General features: G+C 37.2%; 1 protein-coding gene across 2 annotated transcripts in view; it reads right to left on the bottom strand.

The window, feature by feature from the left end:
• Mmp16 (matrix metallopeptidase 16) overlaps positions 1-24,257 on the bottom strand; it is a 236,855-nt gene extending 212,598 nt beyond the window's left edge. The window contains exons 1-2 of one of the 2 annotated variants that reach the window (XM_029533283.1): positions 23,946-24,257; positions 23,582-23,783 (exon numbers count right to left, since the gene is read on the bottom strand). In XM_029533283.1, the coding sequence (XP_029389143.1) occupies positions 23,582-23,713 (132 nt within the window). In that variant the 5' untranslated portion in view covers positions 23,714-23,783; positions 23,946-24,257. Of the gene's footprint in view, positions 1-23,581 lie in introns of both variants that reach the window. The other variant, XM_021222087.2, reaches the window with a different exon arrangement.
• Positions 24,258-24,539: the final 282 nt, after the last annotated feature.

Raw genomic sequence — 24,539 nt, 5'->3', positions numbered from 1 at the left:
TTCTCCTCCTCCTCAAAAAGTTTTACCATCAGTAATGACTGTGGGCTCTTCAAGGACTTTGAATAAAAACAATAGAAGAAATCAAGAAACCCAACAATTTCTGAAAAAAAAAAATTCTATAAGTACCTGCAACCGTGTTTGGGAAAATAAAATGGAACGGAAAAAGAAAAAAATTATAGAGTGATAGAATGTATGGTTCAAACATGGAGTCCAGGAAGCATTATTCCTAGATAATTTTATTTAAAATGTTATAATAGTGAGGACATATCATGAAACAGTATTTTCTTTATTTTTAATTATTTTATTATGTATTTTCTTCATTTTCATTTCAAATGCTATTCCAAATGTCCCCTATACCCTCCCCCCACCCTGCTCCCCTACCCACCCACTCCCACTTCTTGGCCCTGGCGTTCCCATCTATGGGGCATATACAGTTTGCAAGACCAAGGGGCCTCTCTTCCCAATGATAGCTTAATATGCCATCTTCTGCTACATATACAGCTAGAGAAGAAAACTTCCCGAACCTAAAGAAAGAGATGCCCATGAAACAGTATTTTCAAATACTTATAGAAATGTAAGCACTTGGCTGGTAACCTTTGTTTTTCTGTGGAGCAAAGACTGAATAAGAGATATTTTTCTAATGTTCCTTTTTTTTTTTTTTTTTTTTTTTTTTTTAACATTAGGGCTCACCTCAAATAAACACTGCAGTTTTTGAAAGGAATTCACAAATGTTTTCCAAACCTTACTCTACTTTCATGAAACATATGTAGGTTTAAGAAGACATTAACCCTGGAAATTTGGTAGTAATTTTCTTGAGATGAATCAAGCACAGATGGTGCTGCATCACTTGCCTAGGATTCATTTGTACATGCAGAAGGATATTCTCCTGAACTCTGTACTACACTATTTTTCTCCACCGAGACATAAAACAGTAAGTAATATGTGCATACAACTGAAGCATGTTAGAAATACTCCCTACACAATATAGTTTATGGCTGCTGCTCTTGGGAACCTCACAGAGATAGAGAAGAAGTTGCTGAAGACGCCAAATACTTCAGACCTGGGACTCATAGCTGAATCTTGTATGAGAGCCTCTTCCCTGAAGATTAACTCTCATTGTACTGGGCAATTCACCAACAAAAGAAATAATCAATAGTGCTCCACAACAGTAACACCCCTGAATCAGAACAACCAGGAGCATGGCAAAATACACCTAAATGTGAAAAGGTAGAACTTACACCTTGGCAGTAGCCAACAGCTTTCTTAGGAATATAAGAACTGCTCAATTTGAGGAAAATCACACCTAGCCAACTAACTTGACTATTAAGTTCACAGAATCTATGACCACTATTATTCCTAAACGCATTCTAATACTTATCCTTATACCTACACAGAAGTTTGAACCTCCCCTCTTCCCCCCAAAAAGGTTCTCTTTGGAACAGATGCAAAGAATGTTATCAGAGCTTGAATGTATATATCTACCACACAATTCCTGCACCTAGAGCATAATGAACATTGGAAGAGAGAGCGGAAAGCCTGTAAAAGCCAGAGAACTGCATTAAAAATGCTCTGAGATTGTATCTCCAAGAAATGCCAGGGCAACTTCACCTATAAGGTCTCACATAAACATCTGCCTAAACAAGACCTGAATAATGACAACACTAAGAGACAGGCCATGGGTCACTCCACCATAACAAAGAACTACAGGCAACTAAGAAATGCAGAGGCAGAAAAACTATCTCTCCAAGGACAGGCTCCTTGGCTGGTTCTGCAATGTTATATGGTCTGTCTTGAAATCAAATACATAGAACCAACACTATAAAAAGTAGCAGATTAGCAGGGCATGGTGGCACACGCCTTTAATCCCAGCACTTAGGAGGCAGAGACAGGCAGATTTCTGAGTTCGAGGCCAGCCTGGTCTACAAAGTGAGTTCCAGGACAGCCAAGGCTATACAGAGAAACCCTGTCTCAAAAAAAAAAAAAAAAAAAAAAAAAAAAAGTAGCAGGTTGTGTTTATATATTTCTGGTGTGTGTGTGTGTGTGTGTGTGTGTGTATGTGTGTTTGTGTGTGTGTGTGTGTATACCAATGAAAACCAAAGAGAAAGAGTACATAAATTTAAGAAGGAATGGGGAATGGGCTCAGTAGTATATGAGCTTTAATGTATATATCTACCACAATTCCTGCATTATATGAGAGAGGAGAAAAGGAGGTGAAAATGTGATCAAATTGTAATTTAAAATGTTAAGTCACCATTACTAAAACAGAAGTGTTTCTTGGAATTTTAAGGTGACTCAGTAAGTTTTGTGGTGAATTCTCTCAGAATATCCCATATTAGGGAGAGAAGGCAGATTCATTTTAAGTATCAAAGTACAGGCAAAGTGGGAGAGAATGTACTGCTTATAATTGCCAAATTTACATGTGGAACAAAAGATGAACCAGAGAATTATAGGCCAATAAACCTGAATTCAATTTAGAGAATGCAATGGAAAATGTATGCAATTGGTCAGATAACAACCCTTGAGGAAATTCTATAGCCGTATTTCCCAAGGCAAGATCAATGATTTGGCAATATTAAATCACAGAGAAGGGAGGAAGATAAGTTTTAAAAAGTATTTTGCAGTTTTAAAAGAGTATTTCTACTTCAGTCATACTTAGGTAAGGGAAGCTGTCTTTGACAGCTTACCCCAGGAGATCCATCTGCACTGTGAAGTTTGAGACACATAGTGACACAGCTTAGAGAAAGGTTGACAGGGAAGAGGGATGAACAGAAGATTAAATGCCAGTGCATGTTGTCAATTTAGTGTCACTTATTTTGTGACACTGTGCCTGACTGTGACTTATAATGTGGTTAGTAGAAAGATTTTTTTTTTCCCCTTTTAGACTTAATCTATGGTGATTATACAATGGGAGGAATAGAACAATGCCTTCCACAGCAAATATTACAATGGTCAGAGGAACTTAATTTTTATCTACACCTTGAAACTGTATGTGTATCTGTTAACAATTTGAGAAAACTACATTGCAAATAGATTAGTTAATTTTTTTAATGGATGTCTTGTTCTTTATATTAAGTCAGTATATACAATCTTCCTGCTTTTGTTTTTTTTTTTTTTTTTAATACCAAAACAAAACCTGGCTTAAATATAGTTAAAATGAAAAACAAAAAGTGTTCCAAACATCAAACCCTCTAATTAATGTCCTCATGGTTTCTCTAGATCTTCTACCCTGAAATTTACTTGGAGGGAAGGAGTACCAGTGGAGAGAATCATGGAAATCAAAAATCCATGTTCCCTTTCCTACTTGCTCTTCTCCCTAAAAGTGTAGTTCGGGATGAATCACATCTTAAGCACCTCTGCCATACAAAACAGAAAATCTGCTTCTGATTTTAAATACACCCAGAGTTCTATAGAAGCCTGCTGCCACATACAAACTTTAATTTATAGTAATATCGTCAACAGGGGCAGCTTAGTTTGACTGATTACAGTATCACTAAGCTATTCATATGGCAATGCTGTCATAATACTAGGCGAAGTAGATGGAGAAAAATATTACCTCAAGTGAATCACAGAGAGGAGACAAGACTCTTCTCTGGAAAGTCATTCCTCTTTAATCTCTTTGAAATTAATCTTAAAAGAAGTTAATAAATCACAGCCCATGTAACTAACATTATAACATTGTCAATTATTTTATATATATCAATTTTATACATACATTCTTAACAACAATCAAACCTAAAATTCTAATATCTACATGTCTTGGCTAAGAGACATAATCTAAAATATATATTTATATTGCTTAAGCTTCCAGTACTTTTCTGTTAAACTAAACATGGATATCTGCTGTTGAGGATAATGCCAAGAGGCATGGACCGTTTAATAGTGGAAGAAATGTGAACACATGCAAGCTATACCTAAACAAAAGAGAGTCTAGTATATATATATATATATATATATATATATATATATATATATATTCAACTACCAAAACCGTAAACAAAAATTTGTAGAAAAATTGTTATATTCTTTCCACCTGAGGAGATTGTAGTGAGAATTGCATTGAACTCTACTTTTCTGTTTGATAAATATAAAATTTAAACCTTTTGTATTATAATGTAATTAACCAAATAATTATTAAACATAAAGTCTATATTCATACCTCTAAGCCTTGGTTTTCATAAAAAGATACAAATCAGGTAGAAGAATAAAGGAAAAATTAAAAAAATTGAAGAAGAACTCCATGAAATTAGAATAGAAATTTAGAAAATATTAAAATCAAATAGATTAAAATCATAGCAATAAATTCAAATTGATGATAACTGAACACAAAGGGGAGAAATTATGAGCTTCATTATTTTCTATGGGCTTAAAGAGGGTAAACAGGAAGAATGAGGATTAATGTTACATCTGGTATTACAGAAACCTTTATTAGAACTCCTATATACAATTTCACTGAAATATAATAAATTACATGTTCTATAATAAATTTCTTGTTTTACCCCCTCTTTTAAGCATCATCCTTAATCCAAACTTTGTTGACACTCGTTTATTTATTGTGTGTGAGCATTCATATGGATACATGTGTCATCATTCCTGTATGGAGTCAAAAGACAACTTGTGGGAGTCCACTGCCTCCTTCCACCATGTGGGAATTAAGCTGAGATTATTAGAATTGATGACAAGCGCTCTGACCCCTTCCCATCTCACTAGCCCCCCCCATCCTTGATTTAAAATCTACCTCAAAGAAAAAGGGCAATCTCTCCTTAGAGTTCTATATGTAATAATTCTGAAAGAAAATGTAATCCTTTCAAAGATAATGTGAGATGGAGGGGGAAGTCCTTCCCCAAGCTGTTCTCAGTCCCTCCGTATCTTTCTTTTCAATCCCTTCTCTGCCTTTTTCTGATCAATGACTGTACTATGAATGCCTTATACACAGCAACTCAAAACAAAGAGTGCCTGGGTGTAAAGGTGTAATCCTCTTCTTTATTCTGTCCTGGAAACAGGCAAATATTTCTTTCACTTCAATATCTCTGTGAATTATTTGTTACAAATTTTTTAGTAAGATAAAAACACTAAGTCACACATAAGATATTGATTGATTTTCAAAAGCTCTCCTAGAATTACACATGAATATGCATGCTATACTCTTTCCCTTATGAACGGTGAGATGTATAAACAGATATGTCATGATGTATATATAGTTAGGAATCTGTTTAGTTGTAGCATTGCATGTAAATTTAAACAAGGATGAAAGAAAGACACTTTTGTTTAAAATGCCTAAGGCTGAGATGAGTGAACTATAGCAACACTACAACTTGTCTCTGCTACTGCAAAGCAAAAAAAAAGAATATACCCCAAATAAAATCCTTTGAACCAAAATGAATTTGTCATTTCTTGAACTCAGAAAATATTTATAAATATACTTTCACCCTTGATCCGTTTGTTCAACCAAAATTGGTTTGTAAAAATACATACACATGAATATCGAAACAGATAAATCTTTGCTATTTCACACTGTATTTTGTCAAAGCAGTCACCAGCCCAAATAATAGAATAATTTTACTCTTCCCTATCTTACTCTAATGATTGCTGACATCTAACTAAATAAGTAACATTTCTGACATCTAATTAACTGACTGATTACTCTATGTTGCATGTTCAAAAAAGTCACATGGACACTGATGTCTAAAGTTCTAATTTTTCTTGTTTTACCCCCTCTTCATTATTTTTTGACAATTGCATGACAATTTACTTTCAAAGTGTTTATAAATATTTAACCATTTAAACAAGAAATCAAAGCTCTTTGATTTCAAAGATCTTATAATCAGCTATCAACAACTGCCTTTTCTTATAAATGAGCTAGATTACATTTTAGTACAAGTTTGCATCAAGTATTTGTTTTCATTTACTTACTATATTTTCTTTGAGAGAATGTAAGACATGCTCCAAACAGTCATCCATTTCCAAGCCACACTGAGTGAGCAGGTCACATGTCTCCCAGATGAGAACTTCCCACTGACCCTGGGTTGCCCTTCACTCTCACTCTCACTCTCACTCGAAACATTCACTCCGGTTTTGTTTTTGTTTTTCTTTGAATTTCACTTTTTTGTTGGATATTTTATTTATTTACATTTCAAATGCTATCCCCTTCATGGTTTCTCCCATGGAAAGCCCCTATCCTCTCCCTGCTACCCCTTCCTCTATGAGGGTGCCCCACCCATCCACCCATGCACTTCTGCCTCACCACCCTGCTATTGCCCTACACTGGGAAATTGAGCCTTCACAGGACCAAGGGCCTCCTTCCCATTGATGCCCAACAAGGCCATCCTCTGCTACATATGCGGCTGGAACCAAGGGTTGTTCCATGTACACTGTAGTAGGTGGTTTAGCCCCTGGGAGCTCTGGGGAGTCTAGTTGGTTGATATTGTTGTTCTTCCTATGAGGTTGCAATCCCCTTCAGCTACTTCAGTCCTTTCTCTTATTCCTCCTTTGGGGACTCTTATTTTGAGGAAGTTTCTTTATCACTTTTATTAATATTGCAGATATTTTAATGAAGTATGTGGCTAATCATAGAAACAAGCAGATCTATAATTCCCTCACTTTAAAAAATGTGAAGCCAGAAATATGCCTCAGTCAGTGAAGTGATTTGTTGGGAAAATGGAACAAAACGGTTATCTACTTCTCCATGTTTCCAACTTGAGAAACAATATATAGCCAAAGGCCAACTTACTGCACAAGACCAACATTCAACATCTGGATATGTTGTCTCCATGCTATGAGCTCTACTTAGTCTATATTCTGTCTTTATCCTGTAATCTGTATATAAATGATTACCTCATTGCCATTTTCTCCACTGACTTTCAGGCTACATGTGTGATAACATTCACCAGACAGTCACAGCTCTGATGTACAGGCACTGTTCCATCCAAATGTACCAAGAGGTGATGAGGAAAATGACAAACAAAAGGGAAGTTGGAATGAAAGTAGGAAAGGAAATGAGTATATATTAGTAGGATAGCTGAAGATACAGAAAGGATGGAAAGGCAGATGAATGACAAGAGCTCAGACAAATGGCAAGGATATATCAATCCATCTCAGGCATCTACTGTTGATGACCTATACAAAATGCCTATTCAGTTTCTGGGAAAACCACCTTTTTCTGCCGCTCCTGGATCCAGGATTTAACATTATGGAGCTCACACATTCTCTGAAGTTCAGCGAGAATAAATGCCTTGATTTAGACTAATCCTAGAGCTTCTCTTGGGTTTTTCTCAGTAAACTTGGAAGTAAGCATGCACTGGAAAAGAAGGACATTTTCTTCCGTGTAAAGGAAAAGCATGACAGTGAGTAAGGGACCCACTGCAACAACAGAGTGAAGGCTGCCAATGAACAGAGGCTGAATTGGGGTTGCTTGAAAGGGCTTTGTACAGGCAAGAGGTGTAAAAGCTGTAAAGAAGTATAGGTTGCAGAGAAGTTGGGAGTGAATATGAACAAAATACCATGTATGAAGTTCTCAGAGAACTAATAAAAATGAGAAAAAATAAATGTGTCCCTTGCTTGCTTGCTCTACCTGGTCAACAGTCTGAACAACATTAATATTTTATGACAGACATCCTTTACTGCTTAAGTTCAATCAAATGGGTTCTTGTTCTAGCCTAATACCAAGAGTCTTAAATGAAAATGTAAAAGAAAAAGTCCCAACTCCAAACGATAGTGATGGTGGTAGTGGTGATGATGACAATCAATCTATTGCTTTTGTTCTTTTTTTTTTTCTCAAAAAATTTCAACCTTCCACAATAGAATTGCCATGGAAATATGAAAATAACTAATTCAAAGCTTCAAACTTTAAGAACATTACAAAGAAAAGTTAATTAAAACTAAATATGAAATAAAAGAAATATAAAATAAAGGTGAAAAAAGACACAAAAAATGCTGGCTACAGAAGTGGGTAATATAATACTAAATTTCAGCTTTTTGTGATGCTGTTCTTATTAACTTTCACCATCAACATCACTGAGTTATGCTCTCCTTTTAGTCTCCTAGACTTGGTCTAATTTAAAGACAATAAGCAATATGTTTAGCATTATTTTGTATAAAATAAGCAAGGCTTAATTCATCATAACATTGATTGACAGTTGCAAATAAGTAGATAGTCACTGTACACTATCCCCCAGGGGACACAATGAGTTAAGAGACAAAACAGAAATGGTAAGAAAATATTATTAGCCGCTGATACCTATGAATCTAGGTAATAATAGCCCATTTGTCCTTTGAGTATAGAGCTAATAAGATCTTTAGTCTTAGCAGAGCAATCTCCAGCTCACTGAACACAATGGTGGGCAAACAAATGCACTGTCTCATAGTTAGCTGCACTTACTGTGAGGAACAGACTGGATCTATTACACAACACCTGGACATGGGATTATTTGCAAGGCACTTAGTTGACTCTAATATTCTAAATTTATTCATATGCTCTCAGCAAAAAGGGAGAAAAATTCTTTCATTCCCTTTAAATTTCTCTCCATACAAATATGCATTTTGCCTAAAGGGTTCAAGTGAGAGGAATATCAAAGCTCAAAGGCACACAGAAGGAGAGTGAATTGGAATTTAGCTATTAAACACCTATGGGCCAAAAATCTTAGCATTTAGAGAGCAATCAATGGATTTTCAACAGTGATGTTTAGAATCTGCTCTGAGATTTTGTGTTTTAGAAATGATAGAGAAGCTACACCTATAACTCAACTTTATGAATCCTACTCAGTACCTGAAAAATAACAATATCAATAGGTGTAGTAATGTGGATGTGGAAACATTAGGGAATCACACCACTCAATAAAGAACAACAGGCAACCAATGACTGCCAAAAAAAAAAAAAAAAAAAGTGGGGGAGGGGAGAACCAGCCATTCACAAGGATGATTGGTCTAACTGGTTATCTAGTACAAAGTGGGCAGCATCATATACATACAAGCTACACTAAACAGTCTCAGCAGGAGATATATATATATAAACATATTGTATATGATATATACATCATATATCAACCAAAATGTCTTAAGGCTCTTCAGTGACTCCTAGATTAAACTGTTTTCATAAGTTGCTACAAAACCTGTCCCTTTACTCTCATCTACTTGCAAGTGCCTGTTGAGCTCACTAGAGGCTATGTATAATATTTTGTAATATCGCTTATGTAAATGTAAAAATGTGAAGAAGAATTTAGCTATATCTTTTTTTCTTTTAGCTACAGCAGGTATTTGAGAAAATGTAAACCAATGCTCCTTTTCTTAAAGTTTAGTACTGTTTACTTTTCATAAAGTATTTTTTGTAAGACAAATATATCAATACCATCCTTCGTGGATTTGTAAATAAGTATTTTAAGGTTTATCAGATCTTTCTACTAATATAGCACAGATATGAAACACACTTTTAGAGTTATTTGGTTTTTCATTTCCTTTTAGACGTGCAGAGACCATCGCTGTGATATGTCACAGGATGCAGACTTTGAATGTTTATCTATGAGGCTAAAGATAGGGGTAGGCTTTGGCGGTGAGAAGCCTTGCAGAAGAGCCATGGAATACAAATAACAGAGCATGTGAAGACTAGAGCTACAAAGTCCAAAAACCAGAGTGGTCAAAAGAAGTAAAAAGACTGGAGAACGGTTTAAATACAGGGCATGAGGCAAATGGGCTGCGGTTGTGCCTGAGTGTCAGGAAGCAGGAAGATTGGTATCTAGGCTTGAGGTTTACACTGGTGTGGTTAGGCAGTAGCAGTGATGAAACACAAGGGAGAGAACATGTAGAGAGAAGAGATACATCTCTGGTTCATGAGGGTGACAGATGAGAACAGAAGTGTAACTGAGCAGAGAGATCTATACTGGAGATTAGAAATCAAAAGAGGCATTGGCATTCCTGTAATGTTTTAGCAGTAGGAGTGAACGACTCAACTAAACACAAGTGTTGGACAACAGTGTATTCAACAGTGAAGCATTTTGACATTTCAATTTATTCTTTCACATGTCAATTTATGGGACACAGTATATGGAATTATCACCTACTCGTAGAGAAATTTAATCCAACATCAGGTTGATTACAGTTGTCAACTTTTGAGTGTAAATAATACAGTTATAATTTCTTAATATTCTTATTTTCTAAGTTGAATATCTCTGTCATGTTTGGGTTCCACTCACATATGCTGAGTGTTCTATTCAGAACTGTTCTTTTGTGCTTCTTTCCACAGGCATGAAATATATGCTGTAGAGGAACATTCATGTGTGTTATCGTGTGGATGGAGGCCAGAGCACAACATCACATGCCTTCCATATTCACTCTCCACTTTATTTTTAAAAGATATTCTCTAACAAGAGTTTGATTCCTGAGAGAGACACACTAGCCAATAAACCCCAAGGATGTTGCTGTCTCCATCTCTGGCATTCAGGTTTATGTTCCTATGACCTCCTTTATTTTTTGTTTTCTTTTCTTGGTTATTTTATTTATTTATATTTCAAATGTTATCCCTCTTCCCAGTTAAACCCCCATCCCCTCTCCTGTTCCCCAAGATTCTATGAGGGTGCTCCCCCATCCTCCTCCCCCCTCAGTGATCACACACCCTCCTTTTCTAAGTGAATGCTAAAGACCTAACCTAAGTTCTTCCTGATTATATGGACAACATTTCTCTGTCTGATCTATCACTGCCTCACTTATCATCTCGATGCTTAGTAAGTTGTTATTTGACAACAAACACACTAAGTTTTACCATTTGGGGTATGACGTATTTATTTATTCCAATCACTACTATGGACCTTCACTGACAAGTCACTTAGAAATGTTCCAAATCTTCAGACTTTGTGAACTGTTGAGCAGAAACACAGTTTCTTGCATTTGGGCATACTTATTTCCCATGTACCATGGCAGGATAATTTTGAGTACTCTACAAATACTCCTTGAAAATGAGATTTTCCAGTCTGACTACAGTAGGTGAGCAGGCATTATCACCATTGCTTGCTATATCCCAGTTATTACATCCTCTAATCTATTTGGTTGCTTCCCCTATCTCTGGGTAGTGACTTCACAAGAAGGTACAGAAACTGCAAGGAGAAAAAACCTCTACGGATCTTTCATGTTCTCCTTTTTTTGTATTATTTTCTCTCAAGATATTGGCTGTGGTGGTTTCTGTATGCTTGTCCCATAAGGAATAGGAATTATTAGGAAGTTTGGCCTTGTTGGAGAAAGTGTGTCACTGTGAGGGTAGGCTTTGAAGTTCCCTTCCTATTCTCAGGCCCTCCCCATTGCAGAAGAGATCTTTCTTTTAGCTGCCCGAAGATGTCAGTTTTCTGGTTACCTTTGGAACATGATGTAGAACTCCCAACTCCCCTCAACCATGACTCTCTGGATGCTGACATGCTTCCTGCAATGATGATAGTGGACTGAACCTCAGAACCTCTTAGCCAACCCCCAATTAGTTGTTTGTCTTTATAGGAGTTGCCTTGGTCATGGTGCCTCTTCGAAGCAAAGGAAATGCTAAGACATTGATCTTTGAACTCTAGGCACCTCAGTCTCCCCAAACTTCGCTCTTTGTATATCTTGAGAGTCTGGGTTGGCCAAACGTAGCTTTTCCCTCTTAGTCACATTTTTGAAAACCATTGTAGATACAGCTAACTTCATTTGGTCCCAACTCCTAGAGATAGCTCATACTCTACTAAATATTTAGTTACTAGGAATCACGTTTTTATTTGTTTTGTACACTTTGAGAGTTATTTTAGGATGGAGGGGCAATATTTAAAAAAATGCTTTAATGTATACAAGCAACTCTTATTCTGAAGATGCTATTTCATCATTGTTCAATATCTGTCCCTAAGTCTTTAATCTTACAACAAACTTGATCTTTATCTTCCCTGTTTTACATCTGAGTAACTAGAGAATGAGTCAGTAACTCTACCCACTCAAGTTTACAGTGTGTAAGGGGCACGATATCTAAAACTTTCACACACACTGGGATGCACTGCTTCAAGAGAAAGCAAAAACATTGTGGGATAAGTTCTTAGCACCGATAATTTCACAAAACTATCTAGAGTTTACCCTACTAAGCTGGTTTAGACACAAATCTCTTTTAAAAGATGAATGAATAAAATATGAGTCATGAAAGCTACACACAGCAACAATCATAAGACTCAAAGATATTATTTAATACATATGCATCAGTCACCAACTTGTAATCTGTACAAATATAGCAGGGACTGGATATGAGGCCTTATGATAAGATGTAAAGATTTCCTCAATTATTTCTTGAGGCATCTTCTCTCTCTGTCTCTCTGTCTCTCTGTCTCTCTGTCTGCCTCTCTCTCTTTCTCTCTGTCATTCTGTGTGTGTATGTATGTTCTCTATTAAGAAATTTCCTTTATATTAAAAATAAACATTTTGAAATTACATATTTGTTATCTTGTACTTTCTATACAACTGATAAAAATATCAACACAGAAATTACCAAAAACCATGTAACACAACAGGCTACAGACACACCCAAACACACACAGTCTTTCACACAAACATGCTTTCCTGCAGGGCATCATAATGTCCCCCTCTGATGAAAGTTTTCTTTTATGTTTCTACAATGGTCAGTAAATTTCATCATAAAATATACTGAAATGTTTATGACCTCTGAACATTACATATTCAGTAGTAAACTACATTGTTACAAATTGTTGAGAAAAAGATTACAATTCATGTAACATAATATGTAAAGTGAGATTAGGTCTTAGGTAGAATATAAACTTCTAATGCTTAAAAATCGTAACAGACATTTAACACTAAAACTTTATTGATCTTCGGATAATCACTGTTGAATCAAGCACTCAAATCTAGGCCCTCTATTCAGTCTTACTCCAGGTAAAACTCTCATAATGAATTCAGGTCCCTTGAATTCATTATGCATATTAAATATTTATTTTTAAATTGGAGTATAAAAGATGTCATAAATGGAAGTAGACCCAAAGTCCCTTCCTGAGAACCTGGAAATCACTTATCACTTAAACTGACTTAGGAGCGTGTGTTCCAGACATAACCTTCCTACTTTAATTTTAGGTTTCTCCCCCAAACACTTCATTGGAATGTGTTTCTGACAAGATCATCACTCCTCCTCATTGTAAAGGAAAAAAAAAATTGTGCTACCTCACAACACTATAGTGATAATGAAACCTGCTGATGCAGGATATTAAGGTTTAAGCATTTTATTGTTATTTAACATTGTTTTTATGGTTAAATTGAAACGATTGAAGTCTGAAGTTGGTCCATTGACCTAATTTCCCAAATTTTTCTCCAGTAAGTACATAATGGCAAAAGATGCCTATTTCTGCACTTCTAGTCATGAGAGAGACTATAGGAAGTAAAACTCCCCTACTCTCAGACTCAAGGAGGAGTGACTGTTTACATGGTTTCTGCTCTATCATTAAAGAGTGCTATTTACAATCAATGAAAATGGCTAATGAGTGGATATTAGCCAAGAAAAAAAAATATACCCAAGATACAGTCCACAGAACTCATAAAGGTTAACAATGCTGAAGGGCCCAAATGAGGACACCTCAGTCCCACTTGGGAGAGAGAAGAAAGTAACCACAAGTGGGGAGGGAGGGAGGGACCTGGGAGGGAAAATGGACTGAGGGGGAGGACTGGGGGGGGGAGTAGGAAGGAGGAGCAGGGAAGAGGGGGTAATCTTATCTGGTATTGGCTGAGGGAAAAGGACTGAGGCCCTGTAGGCCAGCAGAAAGAATGTAAACAGGCAACCTAAGGAAATAGGAGGTTGGGGGAATCCTCCAGAATGTACCAGAGACTTGGGAGGTAAGAGACACTCGGGAATCAAAGGGAGGGACCTTAGATTAAATGCCTGACCGTAGGGAGAGGGAACTTATAGAACCCACCTCCAGCAGGAAGACAGGGCATCAAGTGAGGGATGGGGTTACCATCCCACAGTCACATCTTTGACCTACAATTGTTCCTGTCTAAAAGAATTACAGGGATGGAAATGGAGAGGATCCTGAGGAAAAGAAGGTTCAGTGACAAGCCCAAAGTGGAATCCAGCTCAAAGGGAGGTCCCAAGGCCAGACAATATTACTGAGACTATGGAGTGCTCACAAAAAGGGACATATCATGATTGCCCCCTGAAAGACCCTACAAACAGCTGAAAGAGTCAGATGTAGATATTAGCACCCAGCCAATAGACAGAAGCAGTTGCCCACTGTTTTTGAATTAGGGAAGGCAGAAAGAAGCTGAGGAGAAGGGTGATCTTGTAGGAGGACCAGCAGTCTCAGTTAATCTGGACCCCTAAGATCTCACAAACACTGGACTACCAAACAGATAGCATACACCAGTTGATATGAGCCCCCAACACACATACAGTAGAGGATTTCCGGTTCTGTGTTTATTCAGAGATGATGCACCTAACCCTCAAGAGAATGGAGGCCCCAAAGAATTTAGAGGAAATGTGGGGTGGGGGGATTGGGGTATACAGGGGGTGTGGAGAGGAGGTGTGTGATGTGGAGCAGTCAGAGGGTGGTTGGAGGGGAACAGGGAATAGAATATTGAGTGTAAAATATAAATTAATATTTAAAAAAGAAAGAAAATGACACACCTGTTGGAAGCAAATGTTGCCCCATAATTCTGAATTACCCATGGAGTAAACAATTGTCCTTAATCCCATACAGGTGCAAAGCAGTCAGTGATATAAGAAAAGTTGCTGCTATACGAAAAATGTTCCATCTATACAAATGGATACCTGTAACTGGTCAGGTTCAAGACTAAGTTTGTTCTCAAGGGCATGCAAGCGACTGGGCATTCACTATTTTCTGCCACCTACTTGCATTTCTTTCATTTAACTCATAATGGAAGAAGGGAGGAGTAGATACTTGGCATCTCCTAATATTTTCCAACTTGTAAAGCAGATTCAGGAATATTCTGAAAATACTGGGTGCCTCAAGATCCATGAGAGGAAACAAGCAAGCAAATGTTTAAAGAAAGAATGAATGCACAAAAGATAGATACCTAAAACAAACACAAATATCAACCGTTACAAATGATTATCACATGACAGTGATTCTGCTCTGAAAAGTTCCCCTAGAAAAATTCTTCTGGTGATATCCATTGAGTTTGATTATTTTAGACATGTGCTGAGGCACGTGCCTCATGCCACATCAAGTGCACACAATTTGGAGCCATGAAATGCCATTAATGACAGTATCCAGCTTCCCATAGAAGGATATTTCTCTGCCTTCTCTTGTCTATAGCAAAAGCAAATAATTGAAATTTTCATTCCTTTAAATAACTTACATCATTCCAATAATTATCTCTCCTAAAAACAAAGCTTATTTTACTTATCCATATCTCACTTAAGTGACTAGACTAAAACACATTTCTAAAACCAGAATTGCATTAGTGAGTAGGTTATACCTTAATTAAATGTTGGTACTCTCTAATGTATTAGTGAATGTCTTCTTATTTCCATACTTCTCCCATATAATAATCATTCTTATAAGTTATAAATTTTTCAAGTGGACAGACTACTGAAGCTCCTGTTTAAATAAATTAATTTGATAATTTGGTGAATAACTTCTTACTCATCATAAAAACCATACACATAAACTGTATTTCAAAACCTGTCTTCATTGGAAAATAGTCATATAAATATAATAAATATTAGGGAAATAATACAAGTAGATACCAAAGGATTAAATAACTTTTCTATACATTTAAAATTTGATGTCTGCAACACACAGGATAGCAGGTATTATCACACTAAACTTATCCACCTTGTTTCTAAGTACATGAGTCATTTTGGTCATACCAAAAGCAAGTGCAGTCACAGAAAATAGATTATAACCTTTGCCACAACTATGAAGAAGAATATATGAAGCAATGCTACATGATCACCTTCTTTAGCATGCTATCAGGCTCAGAACATCATTCCTCCACCCCCTAAGAAACATTAATCTGCATCTGAATTGAGGAAATATGCAATTCTTGCTTCCAAGTGACGGGCATTCAAGCCAGGTGACATCTTAAATCACGAGCTATGTGCTTGCTGACTTATTTAAAAATCTTTGATTGTCTATGAGTCTTTGGGTGACATCCGATTCTACCTAGTTTCTTTGATTTTCAAACCAAGTTCTTCTAAACCACGGTAGTATTTAGTAGGCAGCTCAATTGTGCCCTCTAGCCTCTTTTCATATACTGCTCTCAGAGGTCACATTTAATCAACCTATTTTATGGCTCACCAAGCTGCTTACAAATCCAAACATTAAAAAGCAGTGTAACAGTGGTGTAGGTGTTGAAACATCATGGACTCAGTATTACATAACAGGAAGCATCAATCAAAGATAGCTTCAAAAATCACACCAAAATTTTACAAATAGCATTCCTAAGGAAAAGTAATGCAAGAGAACTTTTGTTTCTTTGGAATTACTATTTTTTTCCATTTTTTTATTTATTATTATTTTCTTTATTTACATTTCAAATGCTATCCCAAAAGTTCCCTATACCCCACCCCCACCCCTGCTCCCCTACCCACCCACTCCCACTACTTGGCCCTGGCCTTCCNCTGTGCTGGGTCATATAAAATTTACAAGACCAAGGGGCCTCTCTTCCCAATGATGGCTGATTAGGCCATCTTCTGCTACATATGCAGCTAGAGACTCGACCTCAGGGTGTACTGGTTAGTTCAAATTGTTGTTGCACCTACAGGGTTGCAGCCCCCTACCACTCCTTGGGTACTTTCTCTAGCTCCTCCATTGGGGGGCCCTTTACATAATTACTTAACACTTATTATTTTGCATGGGATTTTTCATTGGTTATATTAGCTGCATGTTTCATGAAATAAATATTCCTCAGGGTCAAAATTAAATATGGGGTGAGAAAGGTAAATTATCAGTCAGATAATGTATCAAAATTATTTTCCACAATAGGCAAAATGAGCACACATAATACATAGATAAGAGATAGTAAGACAACAAACATGAGAGGCAAATATGAGAGATTACCACTAGCTAGGTAGGTACATACATGCTACATGCATAATAGAATGGATAAATATTTAGATAGATAGATAGATAGATAGATAGATAGATAGATAGATAGATAGATAGATAGATGAGTGGATGGGTAGATGGATGTTTGGATGGGTGGCTGGCTGGCTAGCTGGCTGGATGGATGGATGGATGGCTGGCTGGATGGATGGATGGCTGGATGGATGGATGGGTGGGTGGATGGATGGGTGGATGGATGGATGGATGGATCGATCGATCAATCGATCGGTATCCATTTTGAGATACACCCTTAAGAAACTCACACAACATATTCCAATTTCCTTTTTTTCTTAAAAATTTACCACTTGTGACAGATATACTTTTATAGATAACATATTCTTGTTTTTAATATTTATTTTTAAAGTTTGCTCCCTTGGTAAAAATATTAATTTTATCCTAGTATTTTTTATTAGTAACAAGATTGAAATGATACTTAAGAATGAAGCTTACTTTGCTGCTAGAGATGGTAATGTGATTACATGTAATTCATAACCTTGCTTAGTTCAAAGGCATTCAATCTAGAGAAAACTTGAAATATTTATCTTTATAACCTAAATTGTTCTCAAATTGTGTGGTATGTATTCATATACCACCTGTGATATTTCATGGCTATATATACATCATATATATGTTTATATATACAACATATAATGAAACAGAGACTAACTACTGTAAATTTGAAATTGGCCTTTTGTGTCCATTTGAAGAACAGTGTTTTGTTTTGTTTCCTCTGGTTGTTGTACTAAAATGCCTGAACAACTTAAGGGAAGGATTTATTTGGGTTCACAGTTTGAAGGTAAGTTCCTTGTGGAAGAAAAGACAGAGCTTATGAGAACAGGTGCTCGGTTTCCATGCCTGTCTTACTTAGTCCATACTTAGGGTCAATCTCCCACCCTGATGAGTCAATCTAGAAAAATATTTTACAGACATATCCCAGGTTTGTCTCCAAGGAGATCTGGATCTTGTCAAGTTAGCAATCAATACAAACCATCACGGTATTATTGGCAGTTTATTTTAATACTGCTTCTTTAGAAAATGTCAATGAAAAATGGCTTGACCATGTTCAAAGCAGTTACTGAAAGGACCAGACTTGATGTCATTGTCCTAGATGTCTACTCCATGATCCACTTCATTCCACTGGGGATCACATTGTCATCTCAAAGGCTACATGAAGACAACGGTGTTATCTCTCTGTGTTCATGGAAAATGTTTTTTTTATCCTGTCCTGTCTTGAAACTTGATGTAGAGACTTTGATTATGATTGGTCTCTAAAGCACTTGGTCCCTAACTGAATACAAATGCACATGCTCTTTGAATTATAAAGTACTATTTTTGATGGTATTATTTTAAGTATGAACAGATTTGAGCCAAAACTGCCTTGTAATGGAAGGTGTAAGCAGTACTTGACATTCTAGGATAGTAACAGATGACTTGACAAAATGTGAAAATCACGTTCTTAAGCTAAACTGTCTAAGAAAAAAAAACACAGGAAGAAAATGTACTGATGTTATCATGATTGATTTCAGGACATTATAATACAAAAATAGAAACGATATTTAAATGACATCTTTCAGACTGGCTGACTGTGATCGACTATTATGTAATTTTTTTGTTATCATGTCCGTATCCTCTATACCAACATTGATTTACAACTAACAATAGTGATTTCTAAATATAAATATACATATATATACATATATACATGTACATATATATGTGGATATATATTGTTTAATCATGTGAAGAAGTTATTCCTATAATATATATTCATATATATACTGGCTATACGGTATTCATTCAAACATCAAAATAAGCTACAAAGCAAATAGTATCATCTTTCAAGTATGCAAACTGTGCCTTCCAGAGACTGTAAGTGCTCCAACAGAAGCAATGGGATTTTATAGAAGTCAGAAACTCTAGTGTCAGGGTTGGTGTTCTTTATCAGTACAGTTCTGAAAAACTTCTAATTAGTCATTCATAACTCTTCAGAAAAGATACATTGTGAATAGCTGCAGAGGGTCTCAAAATGAAATAAATCGACATGTAATAACAATTCAACTAAAAAAAAAACAAATATTAAACTGAACAAGTTCATTAAGATTTCTATTTAGTAACTACATATCCTAAATAAGAAGTAGAAACTTCATGTACAGCCCTCTTAAATTTACTTTAAAAGTAAGAAAATAGCTGTTGATATTTATTTTCTAGAAGAGTCTGAAAAAAAAAAAATCCAGATGAACAGACAGAGATGGACTTGAAACGTCAGTGGAAATTTCAAGAGGCTGTCAGGAAAAATTTGCCCCCCCTGTCTGTGTACCTTTATAAACACTTCTGAAAGAACTCTAGATTTAGGCAAAGCCTGTCCAGGCCACTTCCAGAGAGAAAAGCAGAGCCAAAGACACAGGGAGAAGCTGGAGAGCCCAGAACTGTTAACTCCTGGTCTCCTGGCTGTAGATTCTGTCCCTCTGAAACATTCCAAATGACCAGCTCATGGCGTGTTCATTCTGCCCACAGTCCTGTAGCAGGTACACACACTTAAAAATTAGGTACAGGGCCCCTGCTGCAGATCAGTCATCAGCTCCTATGACACAGACTTATGGTATGTTGTAGGTAGAGGGTAGATCTGGACATATTTTTGTGAACTAATTAAATAATGAATCTGGAACATTAAGTGAAGTAGAAAGCAACAAATAGAAAATAGAAGTGTCTCAACATACAGCACTTTTAAATCTATAAAATATAGGTATTTTTATCTCTTAAAATATCTCATAATCAATTACTGGCAATTTCAAATGCAGTACAGATCTATTCAAATGAAACTTTGGCCTTTTAGACAGGTGAAACAAACCAGAAAATGATGAACAGAACCCAGCCAGTTATATAAACAAATACAAGAAAATTAAAAAAAAATTAAAGTCACAGTTCATAACACTTTTAATAAATGATTAATATGCACATGAAATCTTCTTTGATTTAAGAAAATTGAACGTTGTCTCCTCAAGATTTCCACCCCAAACCGTAATCATCATTGTCTACTTGGCTCTATGTATAGTTCAGTTTTATATGCTTTATTTTCACCATAGATCTGGCTTTCAATGTCTGTCCTCCTAACAAGCAGGTATTACTGTTCAAAATTCGATCTATAACTGCTAATATATATGAAATGCTATCTAAGTTAATAAGTTATTGTCATCATAAACTATAATAAACTAAATTGTAGTTCAAGTTTCATAACAAAGAGTGTATGTACCCAAAAAATAAGCTCAAGAATCATGAAATCTCCAATTCCTAGTAACAACATCGAGCTTAAAATGATTCCAAGAGTATAGGATCTCAATCACAATTTCTTGTTAATAATTTAGCTGCTTCTGACCAATGACAAGCTCAGCTTTCTGACCAATGAATACCTGAGCCTTAGATGGTTATCCAATGACAGCAGTTTTTGACTTTCAGTTAATATTAGTCATGCTGCTTCTCTGTAATGTGCTGATTTACACTGTCACCATTTCCAGGATACAGAGAGACCTCAGTGATGAATGTGCACTGATGACTGTTGAGAAACCCAGGCAATCTATCCATAGTACTATCTTTAAGAGTATCTGGGTTTTTTTTTTATTATTATTATTATTTGATACTCTTTGCTTTTTCAAAACCACACAAAAATACCTTTATCACTGGCTTCCATAAAAATATTATTTTTTCTACCACCCATTCTAAAAATAGGACATTCTAAATCTTTATTTTCTTAAAATCAGACAGGAATGAATTGACATGAATACCTCTGCTCAATCCCTTCTATAGGGAGAAAAAAAATACAGGCATCTTTTAACCTTAAATTATCCAAATAAAATGTATGGAAGTGATCACAAATTAAGTTCTTCAATGAATAAAACATTGTAATCTTAGTTGTCAGCATGAATGGAATCTCTCCAAAGCTCTCTGGTCCAACTTAATAACTTGGTGTGTATATTAGGGAAAAAAAAAAAACAAAAAAAAAAAACAGGATACTAGGAGGCTAAAGCATGATTGATAGTACTGGTGGAATTTTTTTGTTTTGTTTTGTTTTGGTTGGGTTTTTTTGCTTGCTTTTGAGAATCAATGGAATAAAGCATGCTTTTTGTGTCTATTTTGCAGCCAAGACTAAAAAGTATAATACAAGTGCCTCTTCTGGAAAAGTAATGAAATATTCTTTCCGTTAGCATTTCCTATTACAAGGAGATTATCTAGTAAATATTCAGCAGGCACAAACACAAATAAGAAAATGTTCTATTATCTTCTATACTGTATGATATTTTGACTTTAGTATCAGCTATTTGATATAATATCACATGTGTGTGAATCTGTGTGTGTGTGTGTGTGTGTGTGTGTGTGAAGAAGCCTAGACATCCAACCAAAGAAGTGCTAAGGAGCTTTCAAAGCTATTTGGAAATAATACAAACTGTGAAACACAATCTCCTATAAATCATTAGAAAAGTCCCTTTGTGTTAAGTAAGCTTACTAAGGTCTCAGAGGGCACATGACTCTTTCATCTGTCAGCTAAATCTTTGCATTGTTCAATAAGCAGGGTAGGAATAACTTAAATGCCCTAAAATTGGAAAAGTGGCTCTGCGAACTATTCTTCACATAAACCTTGAGAGATGGAAAGAGATATTTGAAACTCAACATGAAATCATTTTTATAAAAGTATCTCAACCTCTTTCTGGTAACAATATCCGGTTGAACTGACTGAGACATCCCAATATAAAGTAATACAATCTCACCTATATTTAGCCTCACAAAACAAACCTAATAATCATCAAAACATTGATGTCATTTAATCCTGCAATGGTAAGTTAAGAGTTCTCCCTAGCAGGTAGCTATCCACTCAGCCTCAGGTTCTCACAGGAAGCAAGTTGCTAACCAGGACTTACTCTAACGACTCTGCCTCGCCCCACATCACAGTCTCCTCTACCACCAAGCAACAGCCTGTTCTGTATATAGCATTACTAACAACAGCTTGCCAGGTTCATTCCTTCATTCCTTTCATTCCTTTATTGCAATTAAATTATCTCCTCATTTATATGTTAGTACAAAATCCATAATGACAGCTAATTCCAAAAGTTCAACTTTGTCATCAAGAAAAGTCTGGACCTTCAGCTGCTTTCCATTTCTGCTTTTATGTTTAAAAAAAAAAAAAAATTCATTGTGTGCTTCAAATGGTTAACCTATTTTGGTTTTCAAATTGTGGTTTCTTTAAAACATATCCCTACTTAACATCTGCAAACTTTCTTAATTCCTGTGATGTTGGCTCGTACTTTTTCAAATACATTGCTTCTGCCCCATTATATGGAGTCCAAAGGACAGTCCATAGAAGACTCTACCTCCACACCTGGCTCTTATTATGAACACTTTGCTTATAAATTGGTTCCATGAAGCATATTCAAACCGTGTGCAACAGGTCCAACTATTGTGTAAACAGGAGCTCCTAACACAATAGGAACAAGAGCCAGTTCATTACAACAGCAAAGAACCACACCAATCCGCGCTGATTCAATCGTAATTCTTTTGAGATATATAAAGCTGTGATAACTAACTATCGGGAAGTTTGTGTTACCCAGACCCCACACACACACACACACACACACCCTTCACCTTAAGTGAAATGTTAGTGTAAGGAACTGTGCAACAAAAAAGCCCAGGTGTGCACAGCTTTTCTCGACTCGCTGCACATGACCAGCTTTAGAGCTCAGTTGATGACAGGAAGAGCACTTTCGCGAAGGTCTGACAAGTCCTTCTCCTTAAGTCGCCCATTGCTATTGCTGTCTGTTCCCAAAGCCACCACAGGAAAACAAATGGCAACCAAAGATGTCTAGGTTTTGTCATGTCAGTGTGAAATCAAATTTAAAACACACCTCCAAACTATTAGAAGGGGGCCACATTTATTTCCAGTCTCTTGGGGAGAGAGAGTATACTCTTAAAGGAGATAGATTTCATGTGCTCTGTACAGTTAGATCTAGTTACAGTGTATTAAGTTATGTCTAATAGAAAGACACTGTCTGCTTGGGTGTTTTATCACAAAGTGATGTTATTAAGCATATCAAGTATTCCCATACTCTCCTTGGATTCTTTGATTTTTACCTCCCTTTGTTAGACACAGACCACAAGGAGAAATATTGCAGGAACAATACCCAGGCACATGATGCCAACCATCAGTGTGGTTTCCCTAGCTATGTATGCAGCATAAACTCAAGCTTTCTTATAAAGCTACGCATTTGCTCTACATAGAGCTTTGCCTCTTTCCTGGCTAAGCAGCACCAGTCTGCTACAATGTGTCTCTGAGCGTGCAGCATGGTGCTTTGTGCAGCTGGGGATAACGGATTGTTGGTCTCCAGGCATCCATCACTTAGAACACTGGCAAACTCAACAAGGGTTTTGGTTGCTGACTGGAAAGGGAAACAATGTGCTCTGATCTACAAGGATCCAAGAAGTGAAGGAAAGGGAGCAGCCAGCCGAGCAAGAGGAGAGGAAGGAAGCACTCTTACCTCCACATTGAAATACTGCTCCGTTCCGCAGACTGTAACACATAAAATCCAAAGCAAGGTTTGCAAGAAAAACACACCCGAACGATGCACGAAATCCAACCTTCTTCCAGAGCTGAATGCGAGTAAGATCATAGTGAACTGTGCCTCAACGGATGGACGAGCTCTCCCCTGCGTTTTCGCCCTCTTTCCGAATGCCCACTCCCTGTTTCCTTTAAAAAAAAAAAAAAAAATCCAGTCCTGGGGTGGGTAGAAGCTTGCAGGTTCACCCACCCGTCCAGGGGTGGGGATGGGCGCCAGGCTCGGCAGCCGGGGAGAAACAAGAGGAAAGGCAGGGTCAGCGGCGGCAAGTGTTCACCATCCTCACCCGGCCGTCGCCCGGAACGTGGCGCCCAAGTTCACCCGCGGTTCCGATTCCCAGCGCCGCCGAGTCGCAGCCGCCGCCTCCAGCCCGTGCGTCCTCCGCCTTCTCCACCTCCTACGCCGCCGGTGCCCCCAGTTTCTGCGGGAAGGGCCTCAGCCGCTCCCAGCTCACTGCCTCCACAGCTCCTTCCCTCCTCTCTGCTCCCCTCCAGAATGTTCATCGGTAATCTACATAACTCCTCCTTCCCGGGGTCTGCGGGGATCTTGGGGGCCCCGCGCGCGCACACACTCAAACCACACACGCGCGCGCACGCGCTCGGTCCTACACACATACACACACACACACACACACACACACACACACACGCACAGGGGCACACTCACCCGAAACACACGCAGGCGCGCTTCTTAAAGGAGAAGACTCAAGGATGCCTTTTAGATACTGGCGCACTGGATTGGGTACCGGGTCCTTGTGAAAGGCCCCAGTTCGTGATGAACTCTTTTTTTCCCCCATTACCTGTCCCTCATCTAGATGTCTGATACCTAGCACTAGGAAAATCGATTCTCTCTTGCTCCTTGCCCAGGCATCTAAAAACAA

The sequence above is a fragment of the Mus pahari genome, chromosome 22 (genome assembly GCF_900095145.1).
Source record: "Mus pahari chromosome 22, PAHARI_EIJ_v1.1, whole genome shotgun sequence".
Taxonomy (NCBI): Eukaryota; Metazoa; Chordata; class Mammalia; order Rodentia; family Muridae; genus Mus; species Mus pahari.
The sequence above is the reverse complement of the archived record's forward strand: the minus strand, read 5'-3'. Positions and strand labels throughout refer to the sequence as shown.